The following is a 15,185-nucleotide window of genomic DNA, read 5'->3' as shown; positions in this document are numbered from 1 at the left end:
AAGGTTTGATGGTCTTCCTAAATGAAAAGACAGTGTTATGTGTTCCACTTACAGATCATGTGCCACATGAACATTGTGATGACATCACCCTGGGGCGACACAACAACACCACCACGCTAAAAGGGTTTCTTTCACAACTGCTGATTAGCTGGTGCTAAATAACGCTTGTGTAAGTTAAATAGAGGGTGTCTCCGCAACTGTAAGCCTTCCACAAACAGACACAACCCCGTAGTCACTGCAGTGTTACGCTCTGCAAAGCTTTATATTTAGCTTGTTATTATGGTGCTGCATCAATCACGGGAAATATAAGAGTTAGGAGAAAGTGGATTAAGGAGATGGAGCTGTACAGGCCAAACTGTTTGCAGAAGGATGTGTCGTTTCATCTTATTGTTACAGTGTGACTTGTGAGGACATGCGTTCACCCGTCTCCCTAAGCCTGAACACAGACATACACATGCACATTGATTGAAATACAAGTCCCCTTCCCCCATCGTTTATCCTCTTTCCCCGCAATAAACTGCACAAACTGAGAAACACACCTCTTCTTTGCTCTGCCAAACCTCTTTAGGGGGCATCTGCCCAGCGAGGTCTGACATCACAACTGAGCTGCACCAGTTGCCAGGGTGATTTTTCTTCTTAATTGAAATAAAATGGGATGCACAGGGCAGGATTCGACATGACCTTGACTTGAGGACATCAGATAAGAACCTTTCCATCAATGTCTCATTCTATGAATTTAGGATTAAAGGGGGGACGAAGTTAAATTTGGTTGCAGCTACCTAAATATGTGTCCACTGGCCTATTTGTAAAATGCTGCAATGCTGCAGTGTTCTGTAGTTATTAGTCACATTGTCACATCAGCCTGCTGCAGCTCTTGAGAATAAAGGACTGTGCACAAGACAAATAAACTGGATGGAATATAACGGGCTCTTTGGGAAAATAATGGGTGTGTGGGTGTGTGATAGACGGATAAGATAAAGAGACTGAGTCAGAGAGAATCCAGTCAAGTGTCTGCTGACTGAATTTGCAGAACAGCTCTTATCAGATGCAGGCTGTCGCAAAGTCAGACGTGGTGAAGTGAAGGGAGCAACCGCTCACACACACACTCAAACACATACATACAAGTCTTGTCCAGACATATATACCAGACATCCCATGAGGCATGTGCCGTTCACTGCACAGCGTGGGTTTGATGCAAGACCGGGGCTTGTGATCACTCATCACCGCAGCTCCACCAAGTCACAGGAAGCAATAAGAATCCTCAGACACCACAGTTCTGCTTTTTAAAAAAAATCAGAGTCCTTCCTTGGTAGGAAAGAGGACAGACATGCACAGGTGCCACTAGAGAGAAAGAGAGAGAGAGAGAGAGAGAGAGAGAGAGACTGAGAAGAGACAGAGAAAGAGGAAGGAAAGGGGGGTGAAGGAGGAGGAGACTTGCTTCAGAGGCGAATAGGAGCCGAAGAGCAATTCAAAAACAGCTGTCCGGCAGACGTCCCAGTTGACAGAAGTGTAGCCCTGAGGCAGAGACAGGAGGCAAGGCAGTGTCAACAAGCCATAGGAGCAGCACAGCAGCCGGTGAATACACACACACACACACACACACACATCAACCAGGGGCTGCTGCATTCAGGAGAGGACTAGCGATACCTGGGAAAGGACTAAGATTTATCTGAGGTGAGGGAACATTTTCTATCTCTCTGCTGGTGCTGTGATGTGCAGGTCTCTAGTTTTCATCGTTGTAGCTAATCTTGGGAGAAAAGGAGAGATTTCTTTGTAAGATTGAAATGTGTGAATGCATGCATGGCAGCATCTGCAGCATAATATCGTCTGTCCATCAGAGGCTCTCTCACATGTAAAACAAGAGCTGAACTGCTGAGAGCAACATGATACACTCTTTCCAAGAGAGGCATTTTTAGTCCCGGCTACACATCTAAGGCATGTTCCTCTAAAATTCCAAGGTGGCTTGGCCCTCATATCTCAAATTTAGACATTTGTATTTTTTACAGGAAAAGTGGGAGGAAATTAATTTTCTTCAACCAATATATGTCAACATTCTCTTCATGTTTCATGTGCTTTTATTTGGTTTCCTGCTCACCTCTGCCAAGGATAATGCTGGCAAGTGCTGGCCATGCTTGCGGGTGGCAAAAAGGGGGGCAAGAAAGAAAGACAGAACAAATACTCCACCCTGCTATTTGCTGTAGTCCCAGCACTGCCACCAGGCCACTCGAAAGTAAAGCCTTTCCCTTTAATTGAGGGGTATTTTTTATGTAGAAAAGCAGCTCAACCTATTCTGTAAAGCTACCATTTACCCTTTGTGGTATGTGCAGGCACGGCCCCAAACAGAGGGTCTTTTTGCTATTCAGAGACATGACACAAGTCAAGGCCATGCTTGTTGGAGCAGTATTTGGAAACTTCCACTGAGTTCTCTTGTTAACGACAGAAGTGCGAAGTACTGAAGTCTAGTTATGTTTAACTGAAGAAGTACAAAACAGCATGCTATTTTTCAGCAGCACTGAAGTGAAATGTCAGCACAGTCGTCTCATCACAGGGGGAATATTTATGGGTTGCATGGTTTCTATTTTGAAAAACAGGGGAAGTCATATACAGGTCATAATTTAACAGCTGCTCTCCAGAGCCTCGTTCCATATATCCCACACTGCCAGTTTTGGTGCATCATGAATCTGCAGTGCTTGTAGTAGGGTTACACTGCCACTAAGAATATACTGACCCAATTTTAACACACGTGACTTCAAGTTGCCCAGAAATACCCAGACGAATCACGAGCCATTTGTTTAATTTACCAGATACCAATGCCTCATTTATCTACCCTCAAACTTTCATCACCCCGCTCCTCATGCCCCCCCCCAACACACACACACACAAGCACACGCTCCATACTAACCCCCTAAGCTTGGACTGATGAGGCCAAGCTCCATTTTTAAAGAGGTTGGAGGGACTCCAGACTGATAGCTGCTGCTGACCCAATGACACAGTGGCTTTATCTCACAGCACTCATTACTGCTGGATGGATACTCGAGCAAGCAATGTTAAGCAAAGGTGACATCAGACACTCACTTCCCCTGAGGTGTAAATGATACCTGGGACCACATTCTGTTATGGCGGCAGCACCGGTGGACCCAGACTGGTCACCACGTGCCGCGCCACCTCTTTTTGGACAAGTTCCAAAAAGAGGGTGCAAATCTGGGCTTGGCTGTGAGCTATACTAGAAAACACCTGCTCAACTATGAACAGCCTGCAGAGCCACATATGGATTCATGGATCATCAGGCCATAAAGGTCCATTGTAGGAAAACTTATAATTGATTCATTTCCTCCTAGGCTAGCAAAAGTGAAACTAACGTTGCTGTGACCCTTGAGATTGCATACTTGAATCCATACCAATCTACTTGTTAAACTAATGCTCTCGCAGGTGTGTAGTGTGGCTGACGTCCAGCAGCCAAGGCCAGCATGAGGATATTGTTTTCCTCATTTTGTGCTGGTGGCCTCTGGAATTCTTCTCATGTTTGCCATGAAAGCCAAAATGAGCCACCGTGAGGATGGCTGACTTAAAGGTCAGAACTTCAAGCTTTCACCACATCAGATGACTTCTCATGGGCCACAAATGTTGACCTTGGGGGCACTACACTTAGGCAGATGTCCCCATGTGAGAGCTGCAAGAGTTGGGCCGCTCATCTGTTGGAGGATTTCCAGCTCGTCTGTTGTTATGCATGGGCTATATGGTTGTAATGCCACTGGAGAGCAGAAGGAGACAGAACAATGCAATAATCAATGTTTGATAGCAAGTTTCAACCAGCAGTGACCCTCTTCTCCTGGAATAACTTAGCAGAAGTAAAATAGATATAGATCAGTGCAGTCCGGGTGAGCCCACAGGAAGAGGCTTTTGGCTTGGTGGTGCAATTGTTTCGCCTCCTATCCAAGTCCATTTTCCCACTGCAGCACACTGAGCATCAGCTGTCAAGGTCAGAAAAGATTTAGGAGCGGCAAAAGGGAGAGACACAGGCATGTGCATGTGCGCGCGCACTAACACACACACACACACAAACAAACACACACACAAACAAGAAGGAAGGAAAGCTTAAGAGGAAAGCTTGAGCTAAACAAGTGCCGGATTTTACTCCCCATAATTAAACACTGCGGCTCCCCTCGTCTCCCTCTGCCTTCCCTTCTCCTCCACACTATTAGCAAACAAACATGCTCTTCTTCGCCCACATGGCATGCATTCAGAACAGCTATCTCTCACGAGCGCAGTCACCTCGCACCAGCACTTGACTACGCAGGGACTCTTGCAGTACAGCATTGCAACTCACCACACTCACACATGCTCTGCATCCCTCAGTGTTTGTCATGGCTATATATAGCCCCATAGTGCTTGCTGGGTGATGAGGTTATTTGTGTCGTAATGCCATGCCCCAAAGTGAGAAGCTTCTCCTTGTGTTTTATATCCACTTATTTAGCTCTCATGAACACGTCCTGTGACAAGAAAACACAAGAATTCATGTTGAAATGTCTGTCAGCGCAGTAGTTTCCAGTCGCAGCAAGTGTTTGTCTCTCTGGTTCCACACTAATGTGCCTGCTGAATAAACACAACCTGCTTTAAGTGTCTCTGATAAGGCTGATGTGGAGCGTCTCTACGGGTCGGTTGCAGCAGGAATGTGGATGTTGTTTCTCGGTTAAACTTTGCTTTCTCTTTTTGGTGGACTTGACCGCCCAGGCCCTTTTCCTTTTTTTTTTTTTTTTTTTTTGCCACCGTTATGAACTCAGATAGTCACTGCTGACAGACCTCTCATAAGTAAATATGTCTATAAATGGGCAAGCTCTCTTCACTTGTGCCCCCCACCCCCCCAACACACATAGAGTCAACTCCCTTCCTCTACTGAGTATCTTCTCTTTCTCTTTGGTTGCTATATCGGTCAAACCAATTCTCTCCTCCTCTCATCCTTTACTAAGCTGGCAGTGAGGGTTTCGGTTCGGTTTGTAATTGAAAAGCTGAAAGAAGGCAGCATGCAATCAGGCACCTTTTATCAAATAAATTCCCTCTACGCACTGGGCAAGCTAGTTGGTATCTCAGACCTTATTAAACTTGGGGCCAATCTTGTGCTCATCAAAGCTAAATCAACTCACAATCTTTATCGCCTTCTTTCTTATCCACTTGCTCTTTAATCCCTCTTTCTATCTCTCCTGCACAACCCCCCAACCCTTTTTCCTCCCCTCTGTCTATGTTGTGCGTGTCTGAGCAGTAGCTGGTCCCTAAAACAGGCTGCCCTGCACTGATCCTACTAAAGTCCCCCTTTTGCTTCTCCTCTCCCAATCTGCAATCCAGCTGTTCCACATTAGCACATCCAGAGCTGCGGAGGCCAAAGGAGGCTCATGTGAATAGAGCTGCCGCCTCAGATCCAGGCCTCATCCTCCTCTGCTCTGGCTTCGAAGCTCACCAGATGCAAAAAGAGGATGTTTTTTTTTTCTTTTCTTGAGTATTTCTGGGACTTGTGTTGGTTACCACATTTCTCTGTCAGGACTTTTACATCAGCACACACATCAAAGGAAATGTTTTACAAAGAATGACATATTCTGTCTTGTCTTTGATTTCAGGAACGTGCCCAAGTGTCCTCTTTAGACATCACCAGTCTTGCTTGGAATCCTTTTTTTCCTGATCAATGCTGCAGTTGCTGAAATAACGTTTGGGCTGAGAATGTAACTTGAGCTCCTCCCCTGGGGAACTGCACCATCCAGAGCACTTCCGACTGTTCTATCCTGCATATCTGAGCTCTACAGTTACAGCCATGCCGGCAAAAGCACCCATATACCTGAAACCCACCAATACTAAGAAGGGCAAGAAATGCCGCCTGAGAGACATCTTGTCCCCAGACATGATAAGTCCACCACTTGGGGATTTTCGGCACACCATTCATATTGGTCGAGGTGGGGAGAGAGATGCCTTTGGGGACATGTCCTTCCTCCAGGGGAAGTATGAGCTCCTACCTGGCAAGGGGGACATCCAACCTCAGTATGGCATCCAAAGTGAGTTTTTGCGGGCAAACAGCACAGGCGATGCTTCCTTTGCAGAAACCCCATCTCCTGTTCTCAAAAATGCCATCTCCCTCCCGACCATTGGTGGCTGCCAGGCGCTCACCCTTCCCCTAATCTCCTCTGCTGTGTTCTCTATGCCCCCTGAGCCCCTTGGAGACATAGTGGGGCCAAAATCTCCCATGAAAGCCGACAGCATAGAGGAAGTGGAGATCCTGCAGATGGATGCTTTGTTACGCTCAATGGACGTCTTTAGCAGCAAATCGTCATCGCCCTCAGTAGAGATCCAGTCCAAGCCTGATGTCCTTCTTGATCTCCTGGACAACACAGAAAAGCCCACTTCTAAATCAGTTGCCAAGGCTAACAAAATAAACAAAAGTGAAAGCAGGATTGACAAGCCATCATCTTATTTTATCAACAGCCACAACAGCGCTATCTGCAAAACTAACGGAAGCCTGAACAGCAACACCAGCAGTGACAGCTTCGACAGTTTCATCGGTAAAGACGACTTCAAGTCCTACAATGGCGGCGGAAGTCTCAATGGTAACTGCAATAGATACATACACTTTAACAATGACATTAACCTGGAATTCAAGCAGGAGCTCTCAAAGTGCAACGGTGAGTGGGTGGACAGGGATAGCGGGGTGGAGGAAGGTCGCATCTGTGATTTTGACTTTGAGTTTTCCAAAGAGAAGAGCACATCAGAAGATTCCCTCACCCAGGTCACGGGGTCACTCCTCTCCCTTGAACTTGATCTGGGCCCATCCATCCTGGATGATGTGCTCAACATAATGGATAAACCCGCAGCAAAGAGCAGGCCTTGAGCTGCAGTGAGGGCCAGCAAGGAGAAAGGGAATTATTAGACTATCACCACAAAGAGGGGAAAAGACTCAGAAAGCAATCAAAATGGTGTCAGGATATATCATTGTGATGAAAATGAATGACAGTAAAGAGAGCTGCTTATGTTTTTTTTGTCAAAACATATAACTATCATAGCTTCTATGGAGTGTTGGTTCTTCCTTTTTGTTTGCCATGGCAGCATGTTCAAATGCATGTACTGATTTACAGCTAAAACACAGCCATTGTGCCTTTGATTTTACATTTCTGTAAATATGCTACATGATAGATTTGTGTTCTTACTGTATGTTGACTTCCTCACAATACTCAAAGAAACTTCCTGTTGAAGTCCTTTGCTCCTTTTTTTCTACACAGACGTTAGTCTTGGACTCTTGGACACATTACAGTACCTTGTGTGAATTTTAGTGGGTTTTAACAAAGCACTATTTTGTTTGTCACATCATTCATTTGCTATTTCAAATGACAGAACACTATGCATATTTGTGTTTTTAAAATTGTAACACAAATAAATTCATTTTGACCTATCTGACCGATTTCTTGTAGGGAATGTAGTAGAATTGCTGAAAATCTGACGAGCAATGGAAAAATAACAGTGGCACAAGAGGGAAAAGCCAGACTGAAAAGATACAAGGGGAAGAAAGCGCTACAGATGACAGAAGGATAGAATGGATTTATTTTCTCGCCTCTGACATTCCTCACATTCTGCCTCCTTGCCCTGCAGTGGGCGCACCGGTGGGCCTTCATCTGCCCAACCAGGCGCCTGCTCCATTTGTTTGCGTGTGTGCATGGGACAGGCAGAGGAGGGGTCTTTGAAATTCCCTGAATTCCAGCAACAGAGCACAAGTGTCCAGGACCAGACATAAATCAGCTGTTTCAAGTGAGGAGGGAGGGCCTTGGTCTCAGAGCCACAGAAACTACCAGCCAGAAAGTACAGACGGATGGGGTTATAAACCTTAAACTTACAAGCTGAAGGCAAACTTTGTTCAGTGCTGAGTGACTGATGAGTCCTTTCCTTCTGTCTAGTTACAATAATGTCATGTTGACCCAGCAGTGTAAAAGCAACAGCCAAGAAAGCGCAGGGCAGCAGTGATTATCCATACATGCAGGCTGTTGAACCCATCCACCCTCAGCAGTGGCCTGATCCTCTGTCCCTATGGGCCTGTTAGTGTAGACACATGCAGGGTACAGTAAGTTAAAACCAGACCCAATGAAGGCTAAAGGCAACCCTTACCATACAATCCACGTGCCACAGCGTCGTGCATGAGTAGGAAAAAAAGATCCTCTTGATTGTGCTTGTGTCTTATGTCACATGCGAAGAATTATCTGGGTTCAATTTCACTTCTGTAATTGAGCGGGCCAATGTGGCAAACCTCTCTGAATTGTTGAAAGGCCACAGAATGTCCGTAAACAACCACAACCAGCCTAGCCGAGGCATCCGAAGCCGTTGTTAAACCAGATGTTCGAAGAGACATGAATGCGAGAAAACCCATGTCATGGCAGAGCCCCAGCCTTTGGAAAATCCCGGCATTAGTGCTAAAGAGATTTCATGTGCCAACCCCAAGCTTGACTAATGAAAACCTTTGCTGTCAAGGTAATAACTACTCTTATACCTGTAAGAGTACATCATTGACTTGATGACAGCCTTGCTCTGACAGGCAGGGACCCCAAGCAAACTCCCCTTCAGATTACAAAGGAAACTGTGACCACAGCACTGTAGCGTGTTGTGTAACATAGAAGTATTTCTGTAAGGATGCCAAAGATCTTTGGACACAAAATACCAGGAAATACCAGTGTTTTATGAAATCCAATACAAATACTCAACATATGCTAGAACACTGCCTCCGATCTCTGAGTGTGAGTTCAGGACTCTTCATGGAATATAGAGTGAAGGGGGGTATGTTTTTGTTTGATGGCTTGTGCCATTTCATAATTCCTAGAGGTTTGTCTTTTATATAAGCTTCATGCTGCTCGTATTTCAAAGCTCAGATGGCTAAGAGTGTTTCCACGACTGGCATTGATTTAGTCGTCTCTAAGAAAAGGGCAGCAGAAGACAGAAGATAGAAATAGTCCTGATGGACAATTTGACATTACCACAGAATCAAGGAGAACTACTGACATCTGAACTGACTCCAGAGAGACGCTGTACAGCAACCAAATCTTTCTGTGACACACTAAGTTGTACAGTTAAAGTGACTGACTCCCCCCAAAAAAGCCTATTTTGTCTTTCAAGTACCCAAAAATGGGTGTCTTGAACTCACAAAGATGTGTTTGTTGCACAAAAGGCACGCAAAATATATTTAGCTTGAAGCTAATGGCGCCCGGCAACCACCAAATACATCAAAAGCAAAACTGTCCATGTTTGTTAACACATTCTCAAGTGCATCATCTGGTATAATCTACATCCTTTTTCTCCCAGCCCTTCGCTCAGTATGCCACCAACACTTTGAGCTAAAAACAAACTAACTATAACTCTTCTGGTTCAGCGTTGCCATTAACAAGCATAGAAATGTGTCATCTATTCGGTTCAACTGAATGTGCCAGCTGGTTGTGTTCCCTGCGATCATGAATGCACGCCTAACCAGAATGCTTCTAGTTAGTTTGTTTTTAGCCAAAATCAAAGTGTTTGTGGATTTCTGAGCAGGGTTATATCAGATAATGTGCTTGAAAGTGCAAGCTGATATTTTGGACAGTTTTGCTGTTGTTAGCTGTTTCTTTCTGCATTCTGGAGTCACAAAGAAGGGATTTCAGAGGTGACAAAATGTCTTTTTCAGCTCAAGACACCAATCTCATTGAAATTCAGAACACGACCACAAGCTCACAAAGTAGTGACACAGCATCTGTTAAAATTACACACACGTGCCACAGAAACAACACCAAAAGGAAGTTAATTGAGATTCTTTTGTCCCTGGTTCATCAACGTACCATCGCACTTAATTTAGTTATATTATTTATTTGAGTAAAATGGATTTTTTTTAAATTATTCACCAGCAACAGTCTCTTGAATTGAAATTCACTGTTGTAATGTTTTATGAAGTGCCAGTACAAGCCTGGTTAGGTTTAGGCACACAAAAAAAAACCCTTGGTTACGGTTAGGAAAAATTCATGAGTTGGGGTTAAAGTGCTGTATCATAAATGGGACTCATACAAGACTCCAATACACTTCTTTCACTGCAAAGTTATGTTTGGGAAGAGAAAACATTTGGTGAAGGTTAGGAAAACATGTACAGTTATGTTAATGTTGTGAAATGCTGTGTCATAATTGGAACATGAACATGTGTCAAAGACTGTTTCCCACTGCAAAGTGTGCTGTTTGTTGGTACCAACCACCACCCCAACCTGCCCACTGCCACAGCCAGTCGGGTGATGTTGTTGGTCTGGAGCATTTGTGTACAAACCATGAACAGGAATCCTGACTGATTTACATTGGCATTGCTTCACTGGTGCCTCCACATAATTTGAACACATTACATGCTACCACTGCACAATGTGTTCCTGTCAGATTGTTCTGGAGAGACGACAGCCAGCTCTCTTTCTGTGCCAAAACAGAAAAAGGCTTTTGAATTCTCTGCTAATCTCTAAATTCTTTGTCTTTGACTTTTATGTTGTAGTTTAATACAGGATAACAGCACATAGACAACATTTTCAAACATGGTAGCATGTTTTGCTAACCAATGAATGTCTCGCCTATATTCACCTTTCCTTTTCAGGCAACAACAACAACAAAAAAAACACATATAAAGTGTCAATCTTCAAGACAGGATTTTTTTTTTCTTTCGTTTACGTCACAGGTTATTCTTAAACCTTCCTTGAACAGTACTGGAGCAGATCAGTGCTCTGGGGATCTGGCTCCTCAGCTCCTTGGGTTAAGGTGAAGTTGTCAGTTCACAGATGAATAAGCGTTGGCCCAGAAGCCAGCGGCGCCAAAGAAAGCACAGCTCAGACCCTGCAAAATTTTCCACCCAAGTTCCACAACAGAGGGGCATAATGTGCGCACTGTCTATCACCTCGAGGTGTTGGTGCAGGAGCCCCTTGAAGCTGGACACGAGCCGCGTAAGGCAGATGAGAGAGGAAAATTTAATAAGACATTTCCCTGATCGCTTGCCCCAAATGGAGACAGCAGAGACATGAGGATAAAGCCTCTCTTGAATTTACCTGCTGTCAATGTTATACTACATAAAATTAGTCCTAACAGAAAGATTACTGTCCACACAGCAAGCAAAAACACAGGTGGAAATATCTGAAATATGAGCATAGCTTTTCTCAGAAGTACTGCTTCTAAATATTTATTTGCCGTAGGTCACTGTGGGCCTATCCTGTGTATACTCCAGGTCACAATAATCGCAGCCTGAGCAGTCAACTTTTCTTGGGAGCATTTACTTTGGGATGCTGAGCATGAAGCTTGGACTCAAGTGTTCCTTAGAACTGCTGATTTTGCAGAGAAGGGCCGCTGCTCTGTTTCAAAAGACAACAGCAGGAGAGTGCAGAGAGAGCTACTTTCAGGCCTGAATAAAATGAGCCCCAGCAGGGGTTGATGCAGTGCAGATACAAGGGAGCTTGCATGCAGTTTGGCAGTCAGTGGATACCTCTGGTTCACTGTGCTGTTGACTGTTGTTTGGCTGACAGTAACCATAGCAAGTGGAGTTTGTATCTTCAGCACGTGAGGGCCCCACTGAAAGGAGGGCGAGAGTTAAACAGAGCAGTGTCACCTAAGAGGCACCAGAATATCTCCATGACAGAAGCCAGGCACGTTTAATCACGGTGCCAAGCAAGCAGAGCGAAACAAGAGCTATTGTATGCTTCAATATGTAATTCATTTAACTGTAGTGTATCTTTTTTCAGAGGAGAAATGAATGATATCAACACAATGGATTCATATTGTGCAGCAATATATTTTCAAAATAAAAGAAAAACAACTGCCGCTAGTGTTAACTTAGCTCATCCGGTTGACAAATCCAGCAAGTAGGTCAACCTAACATTTTTTAAGATGTTCCCTGAACTGAATAAATACCACACATATGAAGCCAAACTGACAATCTAGCTCAATCATGTTGTAATATGCAGATAAATAATCTTTCCATGGACAAACGTAGCCACTCGTTCTCGAATGAATGCATTTTAAGCTAGTTAGCAGCCCAGCTAATGCTGTGTCACACACACATAAAATATAATGCCAAGGTAAACACTGAGATATAACGTGAACACTTTTGTTGTGCATGGTTTTACATGCACAGTTGCAGGCTATAGCTGAAACTCAATCAGGCTAGTATTTAATTGGACTACAGCCATTGTCCTGGTACATGTGAGGTGTTATTCACCAAACCATGAGAGCTGTCACAGCGGTAGCTGGCCATATGCACCCTTAAAGCAATCCTGGAGTGCAATCTTCTGATAGCTCCTTAAACTGAGACAGCATGAAGTTTGTCTCCTTATCTGTCCTGGAATGCGCTGTTTTCACCAAAGTTTCATCAGCCATGATGAGGCCTCCCTTCACTGTTCACTGTTGGGTTGAACACTGTACAAGATGGAACATCCAGCACGTTTAGCCAGTTTGGGAGCAAATGATGTCCATACATGTTGGAGTAATTCCATTTCTGATCTCATTACCTATGTACAGTATGTTAATCTGTCTTTGAAAAATATGAATTCAGTCCCGCTGACTTTACAACTCCAGTCTTAATATGACAAACACAATAGTTCACCTTGTTTAATGTCATGTATAGTAAAGCTGGATTCTTTGGTTTTATTCTATGTTCTTCAGCACATTGTTTTCAGCCTCCCACTCTTCATTCAAATTCACCAATCTCAACCTAATTTCCACTCAAACCTTCCTATTATTCTCAGCAAAGAAGAAAAAAAACCCTCTGACAAGGATTTTATGAATCCAGAGGGAGAATTAAGGTAATTTAGTTATTTATGAACCATTATGACATGACTTCTCCAATATCAGATACATGAAAGAAACTATGTCTGCAATTCTAAGCTCATTGTCAGAGCAGTAAATGTTCTAATTAGACTTTAGATGCTGCTCATAACTGTTCGGTCCAGTGGTGACATTCACTGTCCTCCTGTCAGCCCTATGAAGAATACTGCATGGTTGCTCCGAGACACCAGGGTGTGTGCTCCCCATTTTAATCGGCTTAATTTACAACAACCCCCCACACTGGAAAAAAAAAAAAAAAATCAATGAATTATTCATGTTTATTCATTTTGATTCCACTTAAGCGAGAACAGACCTGTGACTAAGTCCAGCAGGATGAGACAGTAATGTATGCTCGGTATCTGTGCTCCTTCTAAGGCAGTGCAAGGGAATGAAACCAAAAGCTGGGATCACGTGAGTCATTCTAAAATCACCCTTGTCTATTTTTTGTCTCATTTCAAATGGCATGTACCGGATCCAGGGCAGCAACTGCCCATTAGTCTGCCCTAAGTAGTCTATATTCACCAATAGGAGGTATTTATACATTTCCTCCAAAGAACCTTGTGTGAATTCCTTCAATGCCATACAGTAGGAAGGGCTCTCGGCTATAAGGGGTATCTCTCCTTCTAGATGTGGGTGACATCATTTACCAACTTTTCCTCACACAGATCAACATCTCTGGCACCCTAATGAGACGACTCTGCTTCAGTCACCTTGTGGGATCCAATAATGAGGTCAGGTCGTTGAGTTGGCCCTGGGAGTGGCCTTTATTGGCGGGTGCATGGCTGTGCTATGAATAGTGTCCCAGATATTCATTAGACGTGTAAAACAGTCTTTCTTTAGCTTTGTGGGATTTTGTATGAACAGTATTTTGATGTTAAATTTTTTACAAGAACCACTGCATAATTTTATAATATTGTCCTCAGAGCAATATTAAAAGAATTTTTCAACTGCCTTTGATTCCCAACAGTTGGATGACAAGACCAATACCACTCTCTAGTGTTTTTGTGGCATTCATGCACTGTCGGCAGAATGGAATGAATAAGAAATTCTCATTATTCTGATGTGAAGGCTCATCATTATTGCAATTCTTGTAATCGCTACTTTTCTTGTGTTACATTTAGAGTCATCTGTATAAAGAACATACCAACTTTTTGCCTTCCTACCCAGAGCCGATCAAAAAGATGGATAACTTAGCTCCCCTGTGACTGCGTGAGTGAGTTTAGACCCCCAGACAAGGATTCACTGCCAGCTAGTTTAAAGCAATTAATGAGTCTAGCATAACCTCGACATAATTCATCAAGTGTTCTTTATAAGGCAGACTTTTCCTGCATTAATAGAATCAGTATGTAGAATGTATAACATTCACTATCAAACAACAATTTAAATTTGCGAGATATTTTAAAAAATCAAACTTTAATTGTGGGAGGAGCGTGCATCGAGAAAGAGGGGGGTTCCAAAATCATTGAAGACCCTTGTGATGCATCAAGGGGCATCAAATGTGACTTGGTCGTTGAAGCACAAGACTACAGATTAAGCCAAAAACAAGTGACGAAAACACAATGAGTGCTGGGTCTGTGGTGAGCACTATGAGCACCCGCATTACCAGTTAATTCCCATTTCTCAGCAGTGTGGCAGTGACATTGATTTCCTGGATTAAACAGCCTTTCTATGTCCAAGCTGTTGTATTTTATAGCAAACTTGGGTGCAACAACAGGTCGCACACACTGAGACAGAAGGGTTGCACTGCAGCTCTAGCAAATATGGGGTGAAGCGAGACAGAGGAAGAGAGAGAGAAGTAAAAAGAGAGATTGCTTTTGCGGGCGGCACGGTGGTGCAGTGGTCAGCACTGTCGCCTCACAGCAACAAGGTTTCTGGCTTGAGTCCCGGCTCGGGCTCGTTGTCTTTCTGTGTGGAGTCTCCATGTTCTCCCTGTGCCTGCGAGGGTTCTCTCTGGTACTCCGGCTTCCTCCCACAGTCCAAAGACATCAAGAGGGGACGAGGCTGATTGATACTCTAAATTGACTGTTGGTGTGGCTGTAAGTGTGAATGGTTGTCTGACTATATGTGTGTTGGACTGGTGACCCGTCCAGGGTGAACCCCACCACTCACCCGAAAGCTGCTGGGATTGGCTCCAACCCCCCCAACCCCCTGAGACCCTTAACAGGTAAGTGGTAGAAAATCAACATATAGATGGGTGGATTGCTTTTTGCGTTGAATCTGTCATCAAGAATCCTGAAATTCCAGTGAAATTGGTACCGACTACCAATTTCCTGTCATTGTGTAATCCTTACTAGGTATCCTTACTAGATAATTTAGCAAAACAGCTTCTAACACCACAATTACTGTTTAATAGTTACTTGATC

General features: G+C 43.9%; 1 protein-coding gene across 2 annotated transcripts; it reads left to right on the top strand.

Annotated features, from left to right (window-relative positions):
* The first annotated feature begins 1,431 nt into the window (after positions 1–1,431).
* cdc42ep3 (CDC42 effector protein (Rho GTPase binding) 3) lies at positions 1,432–7,423 on the top strand. 2 transcript variants are annotated; one of them, XM_086181155.1, is made up of 2 exons: positions 1,432–1,575; positions 5,610–7,423. In XM_086181155.1, the coding sequence occupies exon 2, from the start codon at positions 5,801–5,803 to the stop codon at positions 6,866–6,868; it is 1,068 nt and encodes a 355-aa protein (XP_086037281.1). In that variant the 5' UTR covers positions 1,432–1,575; positions 5,610–5,800; the 3' UTR covers positions 6,869–7,423. The 2 variants fall into 2 exon arrangements, with proteins under 2 accessions (XP_086037281.1, XP_086037280.1); XM_086181154.1 differs by having other exon boundaries at positions 1,437–1,674.
* Positions 7,424–15,185: the final 7,762 nt, after the last annotated feature.

Source organism: Aulostomus chinensis, chromosome 16 (genome assembly GCF_037954235.1).
Source record: "Aulostomus chinensis isolate RoL2024-O1b breed Wild chromosome 16, RoL_Achi_v1.0, whole genome shotgun sequence".
Taxonomy (NCBI): Eukaryota; Metazoa; Chordata; class Actinopteri; order Syngnathiformes; family Aulostomidae; genus Aulostomus; species Aulostomus chinensis.
Note: the sequence above shows the minus strand (reverse complement) of the source record. Positions and strands in the feature narration are given on the sequence as shown.

What these genes read in the sequence shown, in the direction of transcription:
- cdc42ep3 (XM_086181155.1), top strand. Translation starts at nt 5,801, where the DNA reads ATGCCGGCAAAAGCACCCATATACCTGAAACCCACCAATACTAAGAAG.